Source organism: Stegostoma tigrinum, chromosome 22 (assembly GCF_030684315.1).
Source record: "Stegostoma tigrinum isolate sSteTig4 chromosome 22, sSteTig4.hap1, whole genome shotgun sequence".
Lineage (NCBI taxonomy): Eukaryota > Metazoa > Chordata > Chondrichthyes > Orectolobiformes > Stegostomatidae > Stegostoma > Stegostoma tigrinum.
In genome coordinates, this window is record NC_081375.1 from 32444880 (window position 1) to 32465383 (window position 20504).

Here is a 20504-nt window from a genome sequence, read left to right on the forward strand (position 1 = left end):
GGAAACAAAAGGGTGGTGAACGAAGTTACCTAAAGCAGGATGTTGGGTAAATTAAGAATCTGCCTTTTTGCAATGAAGAACAGCGCCCACAATTCAACAAAAATGATGGCAAGAAGTGCTACTCCAAAACAGAGCATTTGTAATTTTCATTAGGGGGAGGGTATTGAATGGTTCACAGAGGTAACTCCACAATTTGAAGGTCAGATGCTTCAGTCAAATCCCATATTCATTGGTGAGATATCTAAAACATGATTCGTGCCATTTAGCCTATCAGGAGAAGGACTGAAGCCACTAAAGCTCTTTGGACAAATAAGGTGCCCTTCTAGAAATGGTCATGAACACATTAGGGAGAGGTCAGATGCACTTTGAGAGCAGTAAAGCGCTCTTAGGCATTGTTTAAATTAGATATGGGTGTGTAAATGATGGATATACTTTTTGGAACTTGTAAGGGAACTATCAGGGGCCTTGTGAAAGGAACTACCAAGAGGACTGCTAAAGGAAATCTCATGCTCTGACAATTGTGTAACATGGGATAGTCCCTGTGACTGCCTCTGAACACTCTCCAGGAGTGACTGGCGCAACTCCCATTAAATCCTGAGATCTGCAAACAAATATCATACTAGATTGGAAACGCTGAGAACTTGAATTTGTGCTATTATTCTAGGAATGAAAAAGGAGGACAGAATTTAGAACTGAATAGAAATCAGTAGGTAGAATATAAAATTAAGTCTTGGATTACATGGATTGGAGCTTTAAAGGAAAGCAGCCAGCAAGGGTGATGCAGTTCACGAGAAGGGATTAAAGTTACAAGCTTAAAATGAAGATGGCGCTATCCCACACTTAACATGCAATTGCAATATTTTCTGCATAACTTCATTTTTTAAGCACTGCTTTAGAAGATAAGTTGGTGTCGCATGTGCAATGCATTTAAAAACGTATGATTGCTTAAAGGTAAATTTAAAATGTACAATCTTAAATCCAATCTTGGTTCAAACCATACAAACGCATCCAAATCATCCATGTAGCTTGAAATATTTCTGTAAAAGAAGGTACAAAAATGCTTCACACAAGTTTCTTTTGAGTGTTACCCCTGCTATTTAGTCAAATGGGGCTAAAATTGCACAGAAGATCTTATAACTAACAACAAAATGAATAACCATTTAAGTTGTTTATGTGACAAATGCTGGGGTTGACTGGTATCGATGAGATTATGAGAACTCCTCACCCTCTGATATGTTGTGCCCTGGAATCCTTAGTACCCACATGAACAGGCAGTCAGAGACTCAATTTAAAATCTCATCATATTCAGTGAAGTATTGCACTGGAGTGGCAGTTTTGATTAAGTGTTCAGTAGGATGGAGTGGACTCATAACATTCTAATTCAGAGACAAATATGCCAACAATTAAGGCAATGTGATGTTAAATGCAATATTAAATACAACGTATACTTGGAAAATCACATTAAACATATCTATCATGCAAATGAGAAATATTTTCCAAATTGTCTACTGATTATCTGTGAATTAGCAAGGCTGCTAAGCTATAAGGCCCAGCTACAGTGGAGAAATGCAATTGACTTTAAAACTTCTGGATTTTCTCACTGGAATGTTCTCTTTGTTAATTTTAATAAAAAGCAAGGTCATAGTTTCTTGTATACATTAAAAATACCCAAAAAGTTAAATATGCAATTTTTCATGAACTTGCTGGCATTATGATAACAGTTACAAGCATAATGAGTCCTAATTAATTTGGTCATAGTATAAATTTGGGCATTATTAAGTGATCAATTCTTAAAAAATATCATTTTTCTTCTTAAGCCAATAGTTTTGACTTCTCTTTGAGCAACACACTGGTATACATGCTTTAAGAATGTTGATTAACAAGGCGCAATTCAGCAATAGTCATATGAAAGTGTTTGAGCTGTTAATATTGCTCATTTTATGTTGGCACTTACCGATTTAAAGCTGAGCTGAGTTCCTCTAATTTTCTGAAGTCACTCACATTTTCCAGTTTTGCCAGTGGCTCCATCCGCTTCACTATTACTTCCAGCATATCTGTCATTTTCCTCAGCACACGTGACTCTAAACCAATCCCTTTCAATGCAAGAAAAATCACTTTATCAGTACAATGAAGCAACAATCTAGTGATAACAAAGATTGTGGTACGTAGAAGCTTTGACTAGGCCATGATGGAAAATGAATTTTAGGAAACTTGAGAAAAATATATATACACATGATCAGAAAAGTATTTAAAAAAAGGGTTGATTTGCTTGCATATTGAAACTGGTTCTGATGGCATGGTAATAGGATATTCGGAGGAGTGGACTTAAAATAATTGGCAAAAAAAAGGCCAGGGGAGCTAAGGAGAGGTTTTTTTTAAAAAAAAGCTTAGCAAGTGTTCTGATTTGGAAGGCACTGTCTCAAAGAATGGTGAAAGTAGATTCAAGAGTAACTTTCTGTAGGAAATCAGATCTGTGCTTAAAGGTAAAAAAATTGGAGGGATATTGGGCAAAAACAAGGTATTATGCTTCATGGATAACTCTTTCAAAGAACCAACATGGAGATGATGGGTCAAATGGTCTCTGTTTTTGCATGATTCCATATATTGAATCTTACTGCCCAAAATAAACATTGAGTTGGTGTCACATCCAAAATTAAAATGTAAAACAATCTCAAACCTCACATCAACCCTCCTTGCAATTCACATGCAAGTATAACTGAGGTCTGAGAAGGGATCATCAGCCAACCTGCTCCCCAGACACAGACTGGCTATTGGATCAAATTAAGGAAACTGACATTGCTGAGTTAAACCTTATTATTTACAAACTTAATTGTGGCCTGCTGAATTTCCCAAGTTTTGGGAAATGAGATACATGAATGAATGTGAGCAAAGACAGTTTGGGTCAAAAGATAAATATTATTACAGCACTTACTTACAGTCAAGAGTAATAGGAGTAATTCTCCCAGCTTCTCAAATTCATTCTTATCAAAATCACTGCTCCCTTCGTGGGTTGGATTCTCCCACCAAGGCTGGTGATCAGTCAGAATTGACACCCTTCTGAATTGGGTGTAGTTTTGCAGTCAGGAATTATCCTCCCCCAGATAAAATGTTAATGGCCAAGGCCAGGTCCTGGACAACCAGGTTTGCCTGGAATGAACATCAACATTGAGATTGGGATTTTCTCCTCCAACTCCCTTCACTATCTTCTCCTACCTGCTTACATCAGCCTCCCCTCTTATATACCCCAGGGGACAGTCTGTGGTCATGGATTGGATTTGAGTAAGCTAACAACTGTAAAGTTCATTTGGTCTAGGCACGAAACGTCAGCTTTTGTGTTCCTAAGATGCTGCTTGGCCTGCTGTGCTCATCCAGCTCCACACGTGTTATCGTGTAAAGTTCATTGCAACTGGTTGGAAGAGAACCTCCAGATACAGAAACTGTCAAGGACAGCTCATTATTGCCCCCAGCTCTCATTCACATCTATGTTCTTGTTAGTATTGAAGTCTACAAAAGAAACTAAACTTCAAAAATATTGTGCAGGTATTTCTCCTTTAATGTGATAGTTGCATTCTTGTGTGACCTCGTGCTACAGAAAATCATACCGTAGAAAATCACTTTATAGGGAAATTGCTGTAGAAAAACAGCATATTTGTACAGCAGGAAGTTCATATTGTCTAAACTGCGTGCACAATTCATCAATTGCATTACAGCCATTCAGGTTAATGAAACATGCATTATAGCAGAACTACCTGTATACAGCTTCTGATGTTGATTTTTTATTTCTCTTAAATATATGAACAAATTTGGTTCAGACCAGAATATTTCAATAATTCTTTTTCAACCCATAATACTCAGTCCTTCGCCAACAAAATTTGAAGATCAAAACCTGATAAACCTAAAAATTTTTGAATCAAAACGTTATGTTTCTTTATTGATATTCACCCTGAAAAGTGACAAGTAGATTCAGAAATAAAACTGAAAATCACAATAGTTTGGACTTTATTATATCTGGCTTTGCATGCTTCAGTTGCAAACAAATGAAAACAACCTTCTGCCATTGAACAATTTTAAAGCGATTTGCCAGCAGCTAAACAGGCAAACTAGTGGTGCAAGTATTCTGTTGTACAACCTATTTTCAGCTAATGTTGGCCTATGCTTGTAAGATTTAACAGAGTACAGTACAGCAGATTGACAGCAGATCAGTTTGCACTTTATATATGTCAGACTTAAATCAAACAGCATGATGGAAAAACCTCATCAGTGGAGCAGGAAGGCTGACGTTTCAGGCCTAGACCCTTCTTCAGAAATGGGGGAAGGGAAGGGGGTTCTGAAATAAATAGGGAGAGAGCGGAAGGCGGATAGAAGAGAAGATAGGTGGAGAGGAGATAGGCAGGTCAAAGATGCAAGGATGGAGCCAGTAAAGGTGAATGTAGGGGGGGAGGAGACAGGTCAGTCCAGGGAGGATGGACAGGTCAAGGTGGTGGGGTGAGGTTAGCAGGTAGGAGATGGGGGTGGGGTTTGAGGTGGGAGGCGAGGATAGGTGAGAGGAATGAGAGTTTAGGGAGGCGGGGACGAGCTGGGCTGGTTTTGGGATGCGGTAACAGAGGGGGGATTATGAAGCTCAAGGCCAAAGAGGTTACGAGAGAGTTGCGATGGGAAAGAGATCCACTAAGGTTTTTCCAGAGGGAGGAGGGTATCTTCTCCAAGACAGGCATCCTTAGAAGTGGCTTTGCAGTGGGGTTAAAAATTGTTTCAGAAATAGTAGGAACTGCAGATGCTGGAGAACCTGACGTAACAAGGTCTACACCTACACCTTGTTACACCTACACCTTGTTATCTCAGATTCTCCAGCATCTGCAGTTCCTACTTTCTCTGATGGGAAAACCTGCTGAGTTCAGAGCTCTGCTGTAAATGATTTATGATAAATAAATCTAAACTTCAAACCAGCTGTAGTCTGTTAGTTGATAGCATATATGCCTCTGGCTACTCTGGCTAAATTAATATAAAAGTTGATCAATACACTAGATTAAAACATTTTTTTCTGTTTAATCCCGTATCAATAATTTGCAACATACCCCACCGTACCTATTGATTCACATAAAACATCCCAGGAATGAAGAAGTATGGCCAGTGAACATAAGAAAGAATTAGAGAAAAGTAAACGTAAAATGCGCATATTTGGACAAATGTGATGAATGTTTAGAATAATCTCACAACCAAGTTAATAGAAAAATTAGTAGCGTTTTTCAAAATAAATTACATATCACAATGAGTTAATGTGGTAGAGGGGTGAGCTTCAATAGCTTCCATGACGTTTTTTCCTCTTTGTTGCTTCTTATTTGCTCATAAATACAAACCCTTTAATAGAGGTCTTGTTAAAGAGGATTGCTAAGTAACATTTATTCAGTTATTGAGCTGTTACCTCAGGCTTATATTACATACATTTAGTAAAAAAAAACAAAGATAAAAGAAAGCCCTTGCTCACCACAGGAAGGATTGTGTTAAGACAATTCTACAGCATAAAATTAAATACAATCAAGTTACAGCATTAACTAATCTAATTTGACTTATGCAATGACAAAATAACAAAGCTACATAATGTCTATCTGATTAACAGAGATGACTGCTGACTTATGTAGAAATTACAAGGGATTTTGAGGGTGTTGGCTTGTTCGCCGAGCTGACTGGCTCAAACATTTCATCACCATACTAGGTAACATCATCAGTGTGGCCTCTGATGAAGTAGTGTAGTTCTATTCCACTTAGTATTTATATGATCCAGTCTGTTGAGGTGCTTTGTGACATTTCCAGTTCTCTTCTGCAAGGGTTTATATATGGGGTCTAATTCATTACAGATGGAGAGCCAGGCCTCTCGGAATTCCGGTCCATATCTATGATTGGCTTGATCTAGGATGGTCACATCATCCCAGTCAAATTGATGGCCTATTGTTGTCCAAGTGCACTGAAATGTGAGAAAGTTCATTGTGTTGTTTTGCTGCTTGCATGCGGGTATGGGGTCTTTGGTCTTTGTGAGTGTTTGTCGTAATGTGGCTGTGGGTTTGTGATTAGGTTTGTGATTAGGTTTGTGATTAGGTTTGTGTGGGCCACCATGATTCCTAGTGGTCATAGGAGTTTTGTCAGTACTGATATTTTCTTAACATACAGTAGTTGGGGCCTATGTATTAGGTTATATTGTGCCCCCCCGGTGTTGTCTATCTAGTAGGCACCTGCAGTTGAAGTTGGTGGGGTATCCATTGATAGCAAGGACTTTGTATAGGTGCTCTTCCTCCTTTATGCAAAGTTCAGGTGTGTTGCAGTGGCTTATGGCCCGGTTAAATAGTGTCCTTACACAGCTTTGTTTGTGGATGTTGGGGTGATTGCTGTTGAAGTTGAGGATTAGGCCAGTGTGGATTGCCTTGTCGTATACTGTGGCTTGGAATTCCCTGTTTGTCATTGTCATTGTCTCCATGAACTCCTCATTCACCAGGTTCTGTCCCGCAGCATGAAATACAAACCTCCACTCAAACAACCCACAGGCATACAAAACAGCTGAACAAAATGGCTTCAAAATGCTTCAGGTCATGATTAACGATGCCCATAACCAGCACCATGAGTATGAGTTGAAATTTCACACCAAAAATCATTATACCAAAACGCTGCCATCCAGCAATTATCCACAATCCTAGAACAGGCCATTGCCACCAAATAACACAGGACCAGAACTAAGAAGAGAGACAAATTACAGAGGAAGCTGACCAAACTGATCTGCCACAAAGTCAAGAAAAACAACAAACTAGACTCATGGGTAAGAAACTTATCCAACAGATGACTCATAAAAATCGAGTAGCTGTCCTAATAAACAAACAAATGTTATAACTGAAATCTGTTCTTATTATCCATAAAGTTCATAGTTACCTTGAACTGAAGCTGGAATCATACCTCTGGGACAATTAGAATTCAGAGAGTGCAATGCTAAAATCTCTCAGCTTCACTAAAGTGATAATTAACTAATGAGGGTGTAGTTGTGCATTCTTTTAAACATGATGGCGTTTGGGCAGATACCTAGGTTGCTCACATCTATTTTAAATACAGTTGGCATCGAGATATCGATGTTAGGTTTTGTATTTCAGACATAGAAATTTTTCTCTTATGTGTGGATCTCCCATTAAGTTCTTTAGAAGAGTATTAGAAACAATTGTCCATAACATGCAAAAACAATCTTGTGAGGCAGGTGAATTTATCACAGTAAAAAAAAAGTGAGCGTCTCAGGGGTTTGCAAAAGGAAGATGCTGAAGAAGGCAGGATATTGTTTTACTTCCCGGTGAGAGAGCATTTACCCTCTACTCAGCACTTCAGTTTGTCAGCCTGTCTGTGATTAAGAGCCTAAAGTGTAGGAGGTTAGCAGCACACTCAGTAGCCCAGTGCAGTTACATTGTCAGGCTGTGCTAATGCTAGCATAATGGAACTATTATTAAGTTAGGGCGGTAGAACAATTAACCAAAGGCTGAATTTTAAGGGAAAGTGTATTGCATACCTCTCCCCATTAGAGAAGTCAGTCAGAAATGGAAAAGGCTGCTCTGTAGTGATATTATGTTGCATGTGTCTTTAACAATGGAGTGGAGCTTCTGCCCCTCAGATTGCTCCTCAAGAGATGCCACCCAATCAGATTGGTAGCACTCAGTAGTAGATGCTGCTGAGAGGCTTTAAGCAGTTCCATGAAGAAGGTCATGGCAACTTGACCTGGGTTTTGGGGACTTTGAAGTATTCAACAGCTTTGGGAGGGGTGGATTAAAGAGTAGGGCAGGTCTTGGAGGTCAGGAGACAGGAATAATATGGGAACTATGATCTTAGTCATGAATATCCACTAAGGTGCACAAAGCATATCTCTTCAAAGACTCATTTTGGACTTGAAACATAAACTGCTCCTCTTTCCATAGGTGCCGCTAGATCTCCTGAGTTTCACCAGCATTTTATACTTGTTTACATATGCTTTCAAGTGCATCGCTGGCGTTCAAGGCACAAACTTATTTAAAAATCACCTAAAAGCAGTGTTAACCCCATCCAAGCTAAATAGAAGCATCTCTACCATTTCAATGAACACACAGTTGTGACTTGTCCACTCAAAATCACCACCTGTGTGTTGCTGCTTAGACTTTTTTCCAGTTCTGAATCCATATTTTGAATACTAAGTTAAGCACTGAGATGCTTTAAAGACTTTGCATTTTAAAGTCTTTTGGAAAATACTATATTGACGTAGATAGAATCTGATTATCTGGTGTCATTCAATTTGTTCATGGCTCTGCACAGCAGGCAACTCCTGACATTTCCACAGGCCATACAGTCACAAACGCTTTGACTTTTGAGAGTCGGTGAAAACATTTCAACTTAAGACAGCAAAATATCTTCTGATTAATCAAGAAACCAGATTATTCTTGATACAAAAATTGATCTGTACAGTGTATCAGTCATTCTGATTTGCTGCTTCTTTTGCTTCTCTGTCTTTTAGGTCAATCAACCTTGTAGCCTCTCCTGTGATTCTTCATCAAGGCTTTCTCCAGTCTTTTGTACTTCTTTTTGTCTTATTATCTTTGCTCAATGTTCTTTTCCTGGTCCGTCTAAATCTTCACCAGTTTTTATTCGTAAATCAACTTCGACGTTGGGTCACTGATCTATCATTTCGGTTCATTCCTCTTCTGCACCTGGTCCTATCTTCTACACACTGTTAGTCCCATTTTTGAAGATTTTCCACTATCCCTAAATGCTGCCCACCTCAGTAGTACCTCCAATCAGGTACCCAGTGCAGTTGGAATCCGATGGACATCTCCTTGCTCTTTATTTTCTCCATTGCATATGACTATTGTCTCTTTGTTATCATTCCCTTTTTCAGCTTCACCTAGTTATTGATTAAACAAAGTGGTGGTTCAGTATTACATCAGCATCTTGACAGACTGTTCATGTGCTTCTGGTTAGCAGGGATGCAAAGTAACTTTAATTCCCGGGATCAAGAGGTCCTAGTAGCCCACTCAAACAGACCCATCAAAGAAGTCATGAAATGCCCGAGAATGGGCAGGCACTTAGTCACAGCCTGAAATATGTTGTTACCTTTTGCAAGGACGTTATTTGACAATATATGGATAGGGTCAAGGCCACAATAATTCCAATTAACTGATGCAGTTCCCACTACAATCACTTTTCCCAATCAAGAGCTACTTAAAATAGAGTCTCAGCTTAAGAGTACATGCAGTACAAAAGGAAGAAAGGATTTTGGGTTTCAAGAAGCGTACATAATGAACAGAGACATTTTAATTTGTCCTCAATACAAACTTTATTTATTCTGCTTTGAAATGGAAATAACCATTAGTAAGGTGCAGTAAAAGGTGGGAGGGCAGACTGTGTACCCAATTTATTTAGAGATGTAACATGAAATATTCTTTATAGAAAACAAAAAATGGTGAATATTAACTATGTTTTAGTGGACATCATTGTCCACAGGAGTTCAGTTCTAACCCCATGCCTGTACATCAACTTTATCTATAATATCTTCGACCTTATCGCCTTCCTATGAGGCTGATATGCTCTATTCCAGGCCTAAAATAACCTGATTTCTATTCAAGAGGCAAAATTGCAGAGCAGTAGTAATTGATGAGCATTAAAATTCTCCCTGAAATGTAAAATAACATCCAAGGCTACCCCTTAACTATGTAATACCACTGTTTAATCATCTATTTGTGCACCTTAGAAACATTGCTAGTTCAATGATCCAACCAGTGTATCTGCATTCTGGTGAGTTTGTGAAATTTCACTGATTGAGGTCATAAACCATTATTGAAAAGAGTAATTTTGGCCTGTTGCTAAGCACTGGTCATTCTCCAACAGCTTTCAAACAACATACTGACACAAACTTGTGCAGAATGGAAGATTTATAATACTCCTTTTGATAACTGACGTTAATGTACAAGGTGACATTCCTGTTTTCTAAAACAATCTGCACACTTACAAGTATTACCGTTTTTGCTCATGTACGCATTTTTGCTGGATCAGTGCAGCCTGATAGCAGGTTGCGTATGTTAATGCTCCTGGAGTCTCAAGAATCTGCCAAGCTATAAATTATCCACCCTTTCTATTAGCTGCTTTATTTCTCCTGCAGACAAGGTTATAAATGCTATTAAAGAAAGAAAATTTTGGAAATATGCAGCATGTCACACAGCATCATTGGAGAGAAAAAAACAAAGTTAACTTCTCAGATCAGTGACTGTCACAACTGGAGCAAAGAAGTTGTAGATATCTTTCGTTTTAGGAAAACTCCAGAGACAGAGAAAGACCAAGATGAAGAAAGAAAGATTAATGATAGGGTGGACAGCAGGGGAGATTAAATGACAAGGGGAATGATGGTGCAAGACAAAAGAAGATGCTAATGGGACAGAAAAGATGCATCGAGAGGATGACAATTTGAATGGCAGAATCCTTGCTAACACTATCCACAAAAATACGAGCAGATGTTTTGATCAATTTAAAATGATTGAACTCCATGTCATGCATGGTAATGCTTAATCAAAAGATCTGAAACTATTCCTCAAGCATTCATTGAGCTTCATCTGATAATATAAGAAGTCAAGGACAGAGATGGTATTGAGGGACATGGAATTAAATTGCTGGGTGACTAGAAAATAAGGAAACACTTCCAGATGAAATAGAGGTTCTTCACAAAACAATTACCCATCCTGACTTTAGCCTCTATTTTGCAAAGCAATCTGCATCATGAGCAGTATTTATTTAAAGGCTCTTACTTCTCCAACTTTCTGCAGCTCTGGTCATGAACCCTGAAATGTTAACTGTATTTCCACAAATGCTGTCTGACCTAATGAATATTTCCAAAGTTTTCTGTTTTTATTTCAGATTTCCAACAGATGTTGCTGTTCGTTTTTATGTTCATATTTCTCTTTTCAAAAAAAATCTTAAGCCATTTGCTTCATATATGAATTGCTTTCAGATTGGTTTCTCTGCCAGTGGTCCCCTGGAGTGACCTGGAAGGATTCTCTGGTACAGCAGCTTAATACTGTACTGACCCTAAAAGCGATACGACGAATCATGCTGGCCTTTGATATTAGCCATACACCAGTTAATGTAGCAGATAATGTAGCTCAGCCATTGCACTCTCATAGCCTATGAAAAACAACTCTTCCAAATAGGAGTGGCATAATCAGTAAACAGAAAACCTTGAGTCTTGGTAGAAGTGAACATGTACTTGGATGTTCCTTCAACAGAAGATGCTGTAATGAATTGGTCCTCTTTATCTGACTCACACAGGACTATAGGAATAACAAAGAAATTTGCATATTTCCAACATGGTTAGTCGTAACTTCTAGCACAGTAGCAATCGCCAAGATTCCAGGAAAGCTTTAAAAAAAAGGCAAATGTGTAGCAAGAAAAACAAGGCCATTTGTTGTACAATGGGCAAAGGTAACTGACTAAAAAACTACAATTATATATTCAGGAAACCTTGAAAAACTGGCTTAAAGATACAATAAGGAAACAAGACCCAGCCAGTATGCCCGTTTTATGTGATTAAAAGATATAATGTGAAAAGGAGAGTTATCAAAAAGTGTGAAATTTAGAGAGGGACCTGATTTATATAACGAACACACTTAATCTGCATTGCATGTTTCTGGTCTGGATACCGCTCAACGTCCGCTGAAGCCACATTCAGAAAAGACAGATTTTCTGATCTGTGCCCACCACAAACGTGCTTCCACACCACAAAGAGAGCTTCAGAAATTTGGTGTAGACTTAAATAGGTGTGGATGACCAGACTGTTGTCACCACAAAGCATAATGGAATTATGCACTGGGATCCTGTGGAGTCCCAGATGCAGCTGACTTCAGGAATTACCTGGGAAATTGAAGATTCCAATGGACAATTCCCTTGCATCTGGGTCCTCTGAAAAAGCTGTTAACAACTGAGGATTTGGAGGGCTTTGCTTTCAATAAGTTAGCAGTTCGCAGCAAATGTTGGATGATTAAAAACCTAGTCTGGGTCCTGGTTAACTCCTAAGGTGACCTCTTCCAACATACTACACAATTCCTTTAACTGCACCTTTCCCAGGCTCCTTACACCTCAGTACCAACTGCTACAAATAAACATTCCAATTCAAAACCCTTTCTCCCTTTCCACAAACATGAAACACCCCCTTACCCACCAACCTTGACAGCTCCCACTGGTCTCGGCCCTCACCCTGGCACCAGCCTGAATCCCTGGGATTTGATGAATAATGTCATTGGGATTGGTAGGGGAGAGGTAGTTAGGCAAACCCAACAACCCTATACTGGACTGACACCCCACTAGGTCTGGCATTCTGCCCCCTCCACCTTCAGCAGCTGTAAAGGTGGCTGGCTGTGCTGCTGGATCTTTAAATCGAAGAACATGGTGCACTGGCCGCTGGCATAAGCAGGTGTGGTTTAATCTGCCCCAACGACCCTGCACTACAGGGGAACTGGTATCGCTTTCAGTTACACTTCCCACCTCTGAAGGAGCTAGTATTGGAATTCCTAGTTGGAAATGCGGAACTCAAGTGTTAACATGGAAAAAAAATGAGCAGAATGGCAATCTGACTGATTGATGTATTAGGCTAGGTATCCTGAGGAGAGACAATTAGATTAGTAGATTTGCTTATTCAAATACATTTCAATGAAAACTCATTATAAAAATTTATCCTTAGAAATTTTGACAGGCCTGCTGTTGTGTTAAAAGAGGTCAATGTGGGACCTCCACCATACATTTGGCTTGATCATGAAACAAATCCAGGAGAATTGGCTAATTTCCCTAATTGGAGCAGGGGATTGATTGTCATAAGGAAACAAATGTTGTAGTATGTTATGAATACTGGGTAGCTGATGGATACTTACTGATATCTGACATGTTGCCGGTTCTTGCTCCAAATGGGGCATTTCAAAAAAAAATTTGAAAATATAATTTAGAAGTAAGAGGAAAGAAGTGGTTCCAGCCCATATCCTGTCCATTACAAATAAAAAATTTATACCCATAACTGGCAAATTTCCACAATCTTATGATCTCATATAATACAACTATATAATACAACTTAGTACAGTGCAGGAACAGGCCCTGCAGCCCATCAAGCCTGTGTCTATTCTAATCCATATTTAGATACGCTGCATATTGCCCATATGCAGTTTATTTCTCTCTGTTCACCTCCCATTCATGCATCTATCTAGATATGCCGTAAACATTGCTGATGTGCCTGCTTTCAGTTCCTCCACTGGCAGTATGTTTAGCCATCTGCCACCCTCTGTATGAAAATTTTTTCCCACACTTCTCCCCTAAACTTTCTCCTTCTCACCTTGAACCTGTGCCCTCTTATAATTGAGATAACAAGGTGTAGAGCTGGATGAACACAGCAGGCCAGCAACATCAGAGGAGCAGGAAGGCTGATGGTTTGGGCCTAGACCTAAGAGTCTAGGTCTGAAACATCAGCCTTCCTGCTCCTCTGATGCAGCTTGGCCTGTTGTGTTCGTCCAGCTCTACACCTTGTTAGCTCAGATTCTCCAGTATCTGCAGTTTCTACTACCCCTCTTGTAGTTGACCTTTCCACCCCGGGAAAAAGCCTCCTACTATCCAGCTACAACATAACTTGCCGACTTTTACAATCAATGCCCGGGCTAATGAAGGAAAGAGTGCCAGATCCCTCTGTAAGTCAAAGCTTCCGATGATTCTGTCATTTATCGTATAATTCGCACCTGAATTTTATCTTCCAAAATGCATCACCTTACTTTTTTTGAACTAAACTCCATCTGCCATTCCTATGCCCAAATATGTCATCTCTCTATATCCCACAGTATAATTTGACAATCCTGCTCACTCTCTGCAACTCTGCCAATTCTGGTGTCTTCCACAAAATCATTAATCAGACCACCTACATTTTCCTGCAGATCATTTATATGTATATTATAAACAAAGATCTGAGTACTAATCCTTGTGGAACACTACTAGTTACTAATCTCCATTCCAAAAAAACACCCTTCCACCGGTACTGTCTGTCTTCTATGACCAAGTCAGTTTTGCATCCATCTAGCTAGCACAGCCTGGCTCTCATGAGGCTCTACTTTCTGTACCAGCATGCCACGAGGTACCTTATCAAATGCCTTTCTAAAGCCCATGTAGATAACATCCACTGCCCTTCTCTTATCAATCATTCTTGTCACCTCCTCAAAAAATTCAATCAAATTGTGAGGCATGACTTTCCCCATACAAACCCATGCTGCCTAAACAAAGAAATCCATTTGGTTCCAAATGAGAATGAATCCTGTCTCTCATTATCTTCTCCAACAGGTTCCCCACCACAGACATCAGGCTCACGGGGCTGCAATTACCTGAATTATCTCATTTGCCCTTCTCAAACAAAGGAACAACACTGGCCATTCTCTAGTCCTCTTGCCCAAGGCCAAACAGATGTCAACATATCTATTAAGGCCCCAGCTACCTCCTCCTTTGGCTCCCACAGAATCCCCAGATAGCTCCCATCTAGCCCTGGGGACACTCAACATTTCCTCCTTCAATATGCTGACTTGCCCAAAAATATTCTCACATCTTTCCTTAACCTCAAAATCGCTCATATCCCTCTCTTGGGTGAATACCAATTTGAAATCCTCATTAAGGATCTCACCCATTTCCTTTGACTCTACATACAATCTCCCTCCTTTATCCTTAAGTGGATGTATTCTTTCCTTAGCTACCCTCTTGTTCTTAACATATGTATAAAATGCCTTGGGATTCTCCTTAACCTGCTGGTCAAGGATATTTCATAGCCCTCTCTTAGCCTTCCTTACTCTTTATTTGAGCTCCTTCTTACTTGTTCTATATTTTTCAAAGTCTTTGCTTGTTTTTAGTTGCCTAGACCTTAGGTATACTTCCTTTCTTTTTGATTAAAAGGCTGTCTTATTTAATCAATTGTTTAATCCTAAATACGTACATATTTAAAACTGTGAAATGTTATGCTACAAATAAATATTTACAAAGGGTAAGTGATAAAGTATGCATTACAGACATGGTAGGATTGTGCACAGAGTGTGCCATATCTTGAGATTTTATATATACATTATATACATAATTCAACTGTCAAGAACTATTCAATATTGATTGAATTTAGCTCAGATGGATTGAATAAAAATCTTGGATTTGATTCTGATTCATGGATGCTCCCTACGGTAGGGTACATTGCATTGATGTCAATGTATGTTCAATGCATTTTCCCAATCTCATTAGAATACGTCCAAACGTAAACTGGGAGTAAATCATTGTAAACAATCAGAGCCCCTCTGAACCCACATTTGCAAATTAAACCTGTTAATATTGCCACTCCAATAAATATGTGTGCTTCCCACAGGAGATAAATCATTAAATAACTTTTTCATTTCACGGTTTCAAAAAAATGAATTATAAAATCAAGATCTCCTTTGCATGTGACATTTAAAGTTGATAATCCTGCTCCGCATTCCAAATAAAATAAGCTGTCTTCTCCACTGGGATTTCATGCAGGAAAATGTTGCAAGCATTAAGCGACTAGAGGCAAAGATTTATTGGGACAATTAATGACATCTACTGTCACTTGGCCAACATCATAAAATTAGACTCTCAGTATTTGTCTACAATATGTTTATTTTTTTTAAAAGCCACCTAACTTCACTGCTGAAGGCGTGATGAAGTTACTCTGGATAAATGAAATTATAAATAGTTTTAGCATGTGGTGCCATTAATCAAGGTTTTTAAATATTTTCATGTTTGACCATCTGCTTTATATTGCTAGTGTTATATCTCTTTTCATTAACATGACCATACACCATTCCACCAGTTAAGCCAGTTGATCTTTTTCATTCATTCAAGGGATGTAGGCTTCAGTGGCTAGGCCAGCGTTTATTGCCCCACCCTAACTATAGTCGAGAAAGCAGTGGCATATTGCCATCTTCTTTTGTGCAAGGTATGACTTCAATGAGCAGAGAGCTTTTCCCTCATTCTCATTGACTCCAGCTTTGCTCGGGCTCCTTGTATCCATACTCTATCAAATATGGCCTTGGTGCCAAAGGCAGTCACTCTTTCCTCATGGCTGTAGTTGAGTTTTACTCATCCTACTCACACCCCAGCTGGCAGCCTATCCATCAGCACCCTATGTACCCTGCACTCTGGCACCCTTCCTGGCTGATACCCTAAGGTGGAACACTACACAGTATTTATGTAGAATCCTACACCTCACACCCTTCCTTTCCCTGGCCTGTATCTTACTCAGCTGGCATCCTGTTTATCTGCTACCTCCACATCCTACTCATGAGTACCCTACTTACTTGGCATCATACAACTTCTACATATCTGGCACCCTAATTTCCTAGCAGTGTAACAACACATTTAATTTACTTAGCATTTAAAGTAGCTGTTAATGTGGCTGTCAGGGTTCTTATATTTCAGAACATGGCAACTGATTGCTGTGAAGTTTGTTTTCACCTGCATTACAAAAATACTGTTGGAATGCAAGTACCCCTTTGGCCTGGATCAGAGCCCTGATCAGAACTCCCTCTCAGAAATTCTGAGCTCTCTTCTTTCATAAAATAGAAGGGCTGGAGTGGCAATCTGTGTGAAAATGTAACTTGTTAGAAAATCTGGCCAAAATGGTCTACTGCAGAAGGAAAAGTTAGGGTTTTCCAATTTCTGCAGCTTAGATGGGATTTACATGTTGGGGTACTGAGAATGCTTTGAAAAAGCAAACTCTGAGGGAACTGTCCCGGAAATTGAAGATTCTAATTGGCAATTCCCCTGCACTTTGAACCCTCTGAAAGTATCAAGTTAATTCAGAGAACTAGGTGGTTTTCTGCTGCAGTTTGACTTATAGTTACCCAAGTGATTAAAAATCAGGTCCACTTCCTGGATAACTATTAAAGAGACTTCTCAACTTACTATGCACAATACCAACTACACTACCTCCCCTAAAATCATACACACCCAGAATATGAGCCATTACACACTCAACTATCCACCCCCCCAGAGAACTTGACAACATCCCATCTCCACCCCCACCCCCATCCCCACAGCTATGACCATAAGTAACCCGTGCCCCTCCTTCCCCTCCCCCCAGTCCCCTTGCCAGAACCAGACACCTCATTGCCTTCCTCGAACTCAATCCCAATCTTCCCACCGCCCCCAATACTGGACCCGATACCATTACACACACTGAGGGGTCTGAAAATCCTTCTCTTCCTACTACATCCCAGCAGACCCCCACCCCTTAAACATCCCTCCCCACTCAACTGCCAAGATCTTCCTCCAATTCCTTCACCACCAACAGCCCCAATCTCATCCCACTTTCCATAGAGATAACAAGGTGTAGAACTGGATGAACACAGCAGCCCAAGCAGCATCATACTTCTTTCCATAGCTACTGGGCTTCAGTACTCTCCCCCCGTCCACCATGGCTCCCCACTTCATATTGCCATATCACTGCTCACCTTAACCTACTAGTGAAAGAGAATGTAGGAGGTCATTTGGCCCACCAAGCTGATCTACCATTTAATCTGATCATGGCTGATCATCCAACTCAGTACCCTGTTCCTCCTTTTCTGCATACTCTTTAATCCCTTTAGCCCAAAGAACCACCTTAAACACTCCATGAATTACCTGCCACCCTTCCTACCTTGTGCACTGGCACTCCAGTCTGGCACCCTGCCCTCTTGGCACCCTAAGCCTTTTAAATACATATCCATTCACAGGAGATGTCCAAGTGACTGTCTATCCTGTTGGACATTTAAATCACAGAATATGACAGCTCCTGCAGTGATTTCCCCCAATTAGCCTGCACTACAAGAGACCAGTTAGGTTTAAGGTGTCATTAAAGGACCCATGATCAGAGTCTTCTGTGAGAAATGTGCATTGTTTCTTAATGATAAAAAGGTAGGAATGGAGCAGCAATCTGATTGCCACTCGTTGTAAAATCTGGCCCTGGGTAAGATAAAAGAAAAGGCCTATCAAGTTGATAGAAATACTAATAACCTGAAGTTTGGGAGAATTAGAATACAGCAAAGGAGAACGGAGGAACAAAGAACAAAGAACAAAGAAAATTACAGCACAGGAACAGGCTTTTTGACCCTCCAAGCCTGAGCCGATCCAGATCCTCTATCTAAACCTGTTGCCTATTTTCCAAGGAGCTGTATCCCTCTGCTCCCTGCCCATTCATGTTTCTGTCTAGATACATCCTAAATGACACCATCATGCCCGCCTCTACCACGTCCTCTGGCAATGCGTTCCAGGTGCCCACCACCCTCTGCATAAAGAACTTCCCATGCATATCTCCCTTAAACTTTTCCCCTCTCACCTTGAAATCATGACCCCTAGTAAGTGAGTCCCCCACTCTGGGAAAAAGCTTCTTCTACCCTGTCTATACCCCTCATGATTTTGTAGACCTCAATCAGGTCCCCCCTCAACCTCCATCTTTCTAATGTAAATAATCCTAACCTACTCAACCTCTCTTCATAGCTAGCAGCCTCCATACCAGGCAACATCCTGGTGAACTACCTCTTGGCCCTATCCAAAGCATCCACATCCTTTTGGTAATGTGGCGACCAGAACTGTGCGCAGTATTCCAAATGTGGTCGAACAAAATGTCCTATGAACTGATAAGGAAAGGGAGACTATAATATGAACATAAACTGGCAAAAAACAAAATGAACTGTGAAAGCTTCTATACATATATACAGTGGAAACTGTTGTTTAAGACAAATGTGTGTTCTTATGGCACAGTCAGAAGAATTTACTAAGGGCAACTGGGGAGGCAATGGCCCAGTGGTATTATCGCTGGACTGTTAATCCAGAGACCTGATAATGTTCTGAGAACCTGGGTTCAAATCCTGCCATGGTAGATGGTGGCATTTGAATTCAATAAAATATCTGGAATTAAGAGTCTCATGATGACCATGAATCTATTATTGGTTGTCAGGAAAAATCCATCTGGTTCACTAATGTCCTTTGGGGAAGGAAATTGCCATCCTTACCTGGTCTGGCCTACATGCGACATGAGATCCACAGCAATGTGGTTGACTTTAAATTGCCTCTGGGCAATTAGAGATGGGCGATAAATGCTGCCAAGCCAACCATGCCCTCATCCCATGAATGAATTAAAAAAATTGAAACATGGAAAAGAAACTAAACAATCACTAAGGTGTATACAAGAATGTTACCAGAATTAGAGTTGCAATGGACAAAGGAGAATGAGGAATTGAAGGAAATTAGTATCAGTAAGAAAGTTGTGTTGGAGAAATTAATGCAATGTTGACAATTCCCCAGGACTTGGCATTTTATATCCCAAAATGTTGAAAGAAGTATCTACGGAAATAGTGGATGCATTTGTGATGCATCTTTCAAAATACTGTAGATTCTGGAATGGTTTCTGCAAATTAAAAGATTGCAAATGTCACACCATTATTAAAGATGGGAGTAAAACAAACAATGGGGAATGAAAAACCTTTTCGCCTTCTACAACTAGTACAGAATCTATCATAAAAGAAAAGTCAAATGAACACTTTTAATAATAATGATTTGACGAGTCATAATCAGCATGGATTTATGAATGGGAATTTTTGTTTTATGAACCTTTTGCATATTTTTTAGGATGTTACCAATAGTATTGATAAAGGTAAACTCAATTTACTTGGATTCTCAGAAGGCATTTGAAAAAGCCTCCACAGGGATTCATTTGCAAAATTAAAGCACAGGGATGGACTACACTGCAGACACAATTGATATGGATGGAGCAATGTCAAAGTTTTGAAGCCATTGATCTCTGCATATTCATGTAATAATTTTCCTTTTATTTACTAGATTCCCAAAACATTATGACTGAAAAAAATAGAGTTATTATGCTCTTTAGATGAATAATAATGAACCACATTCAAGAAAAATTGGTAAACTGGGTCACTTCCGCAATGGACCCACTGTGCAGAAAACTGCATGCTGGGAATTCTCAGTTGCAGACACATGAGAAAGCACATTCTACATTACACATTCAGCAATGTTAAATTTATAATGACTTGTTAATAGCCTATTAATAGAACAGCAAGATACTACTCTCTTAGACATTAATGACACCCTCCCACCTCCATAACATGATGGAAATGCATAAAATCACACCTGCTGGGGAGGGGGCAGCTTCATGTAGTCACTTCTGCTGATATCTGAAGAAAACAATCCTTAGAGGCAGATTATGCTAAGTACAGCACATGAATTGGTTATCACATGTTATTGTAGATTGTTGTTGTTTTCAGTGTTGGCCCCCATAGCCACTGATAGTGGTGTCATTTTCCTCTGTCATTAACTAGTCTCACTAGTGTCCCTCTCAGATTCATCAACAATCTCTGTAAATGATTATCCTTATCAATGATTACCATTCATAACATGGCAGCAAAGAATGGTTGCCTAAAGGCAAAGGATGACATTAAAGTCAATCTTTAGTCTTA

The 20504-nt window shown here is 39.7% G+C and overlaps 1 protein-coding gene across 6 annotated transcripts in view; it reads right to left on the minus strand.

The window, feature by feature from the left end:
* LOC125463480 (alpha-1,6-mannosylglycoprotein 6-beta-N-acetylglucosaminyltransferase B) overlaps positions 1-20504 on the minus strand; it is an 875834-nt gene that overhangs the window by 717743 nt on the left and 137587 nt on the right. For 5 of the 6 annotated variants that reach the window (XM_048554765.2, XM_048554763.2, XM_048554762.2 and 2 more), the window contains one exon: positions 1955-2093. The exons of the other annotated variant lie outside the window; for it this stretch is intronic. In XM_048554765.2, coding sequence (XP_048410722.1) covers positions 1955-2093 — 139 coding nt within the window. The remainder of the gene's footprint in view (positions 1-1954; positions 2094-20504) is intronic. 6 annotated transcript variants of the gene reach the window in all.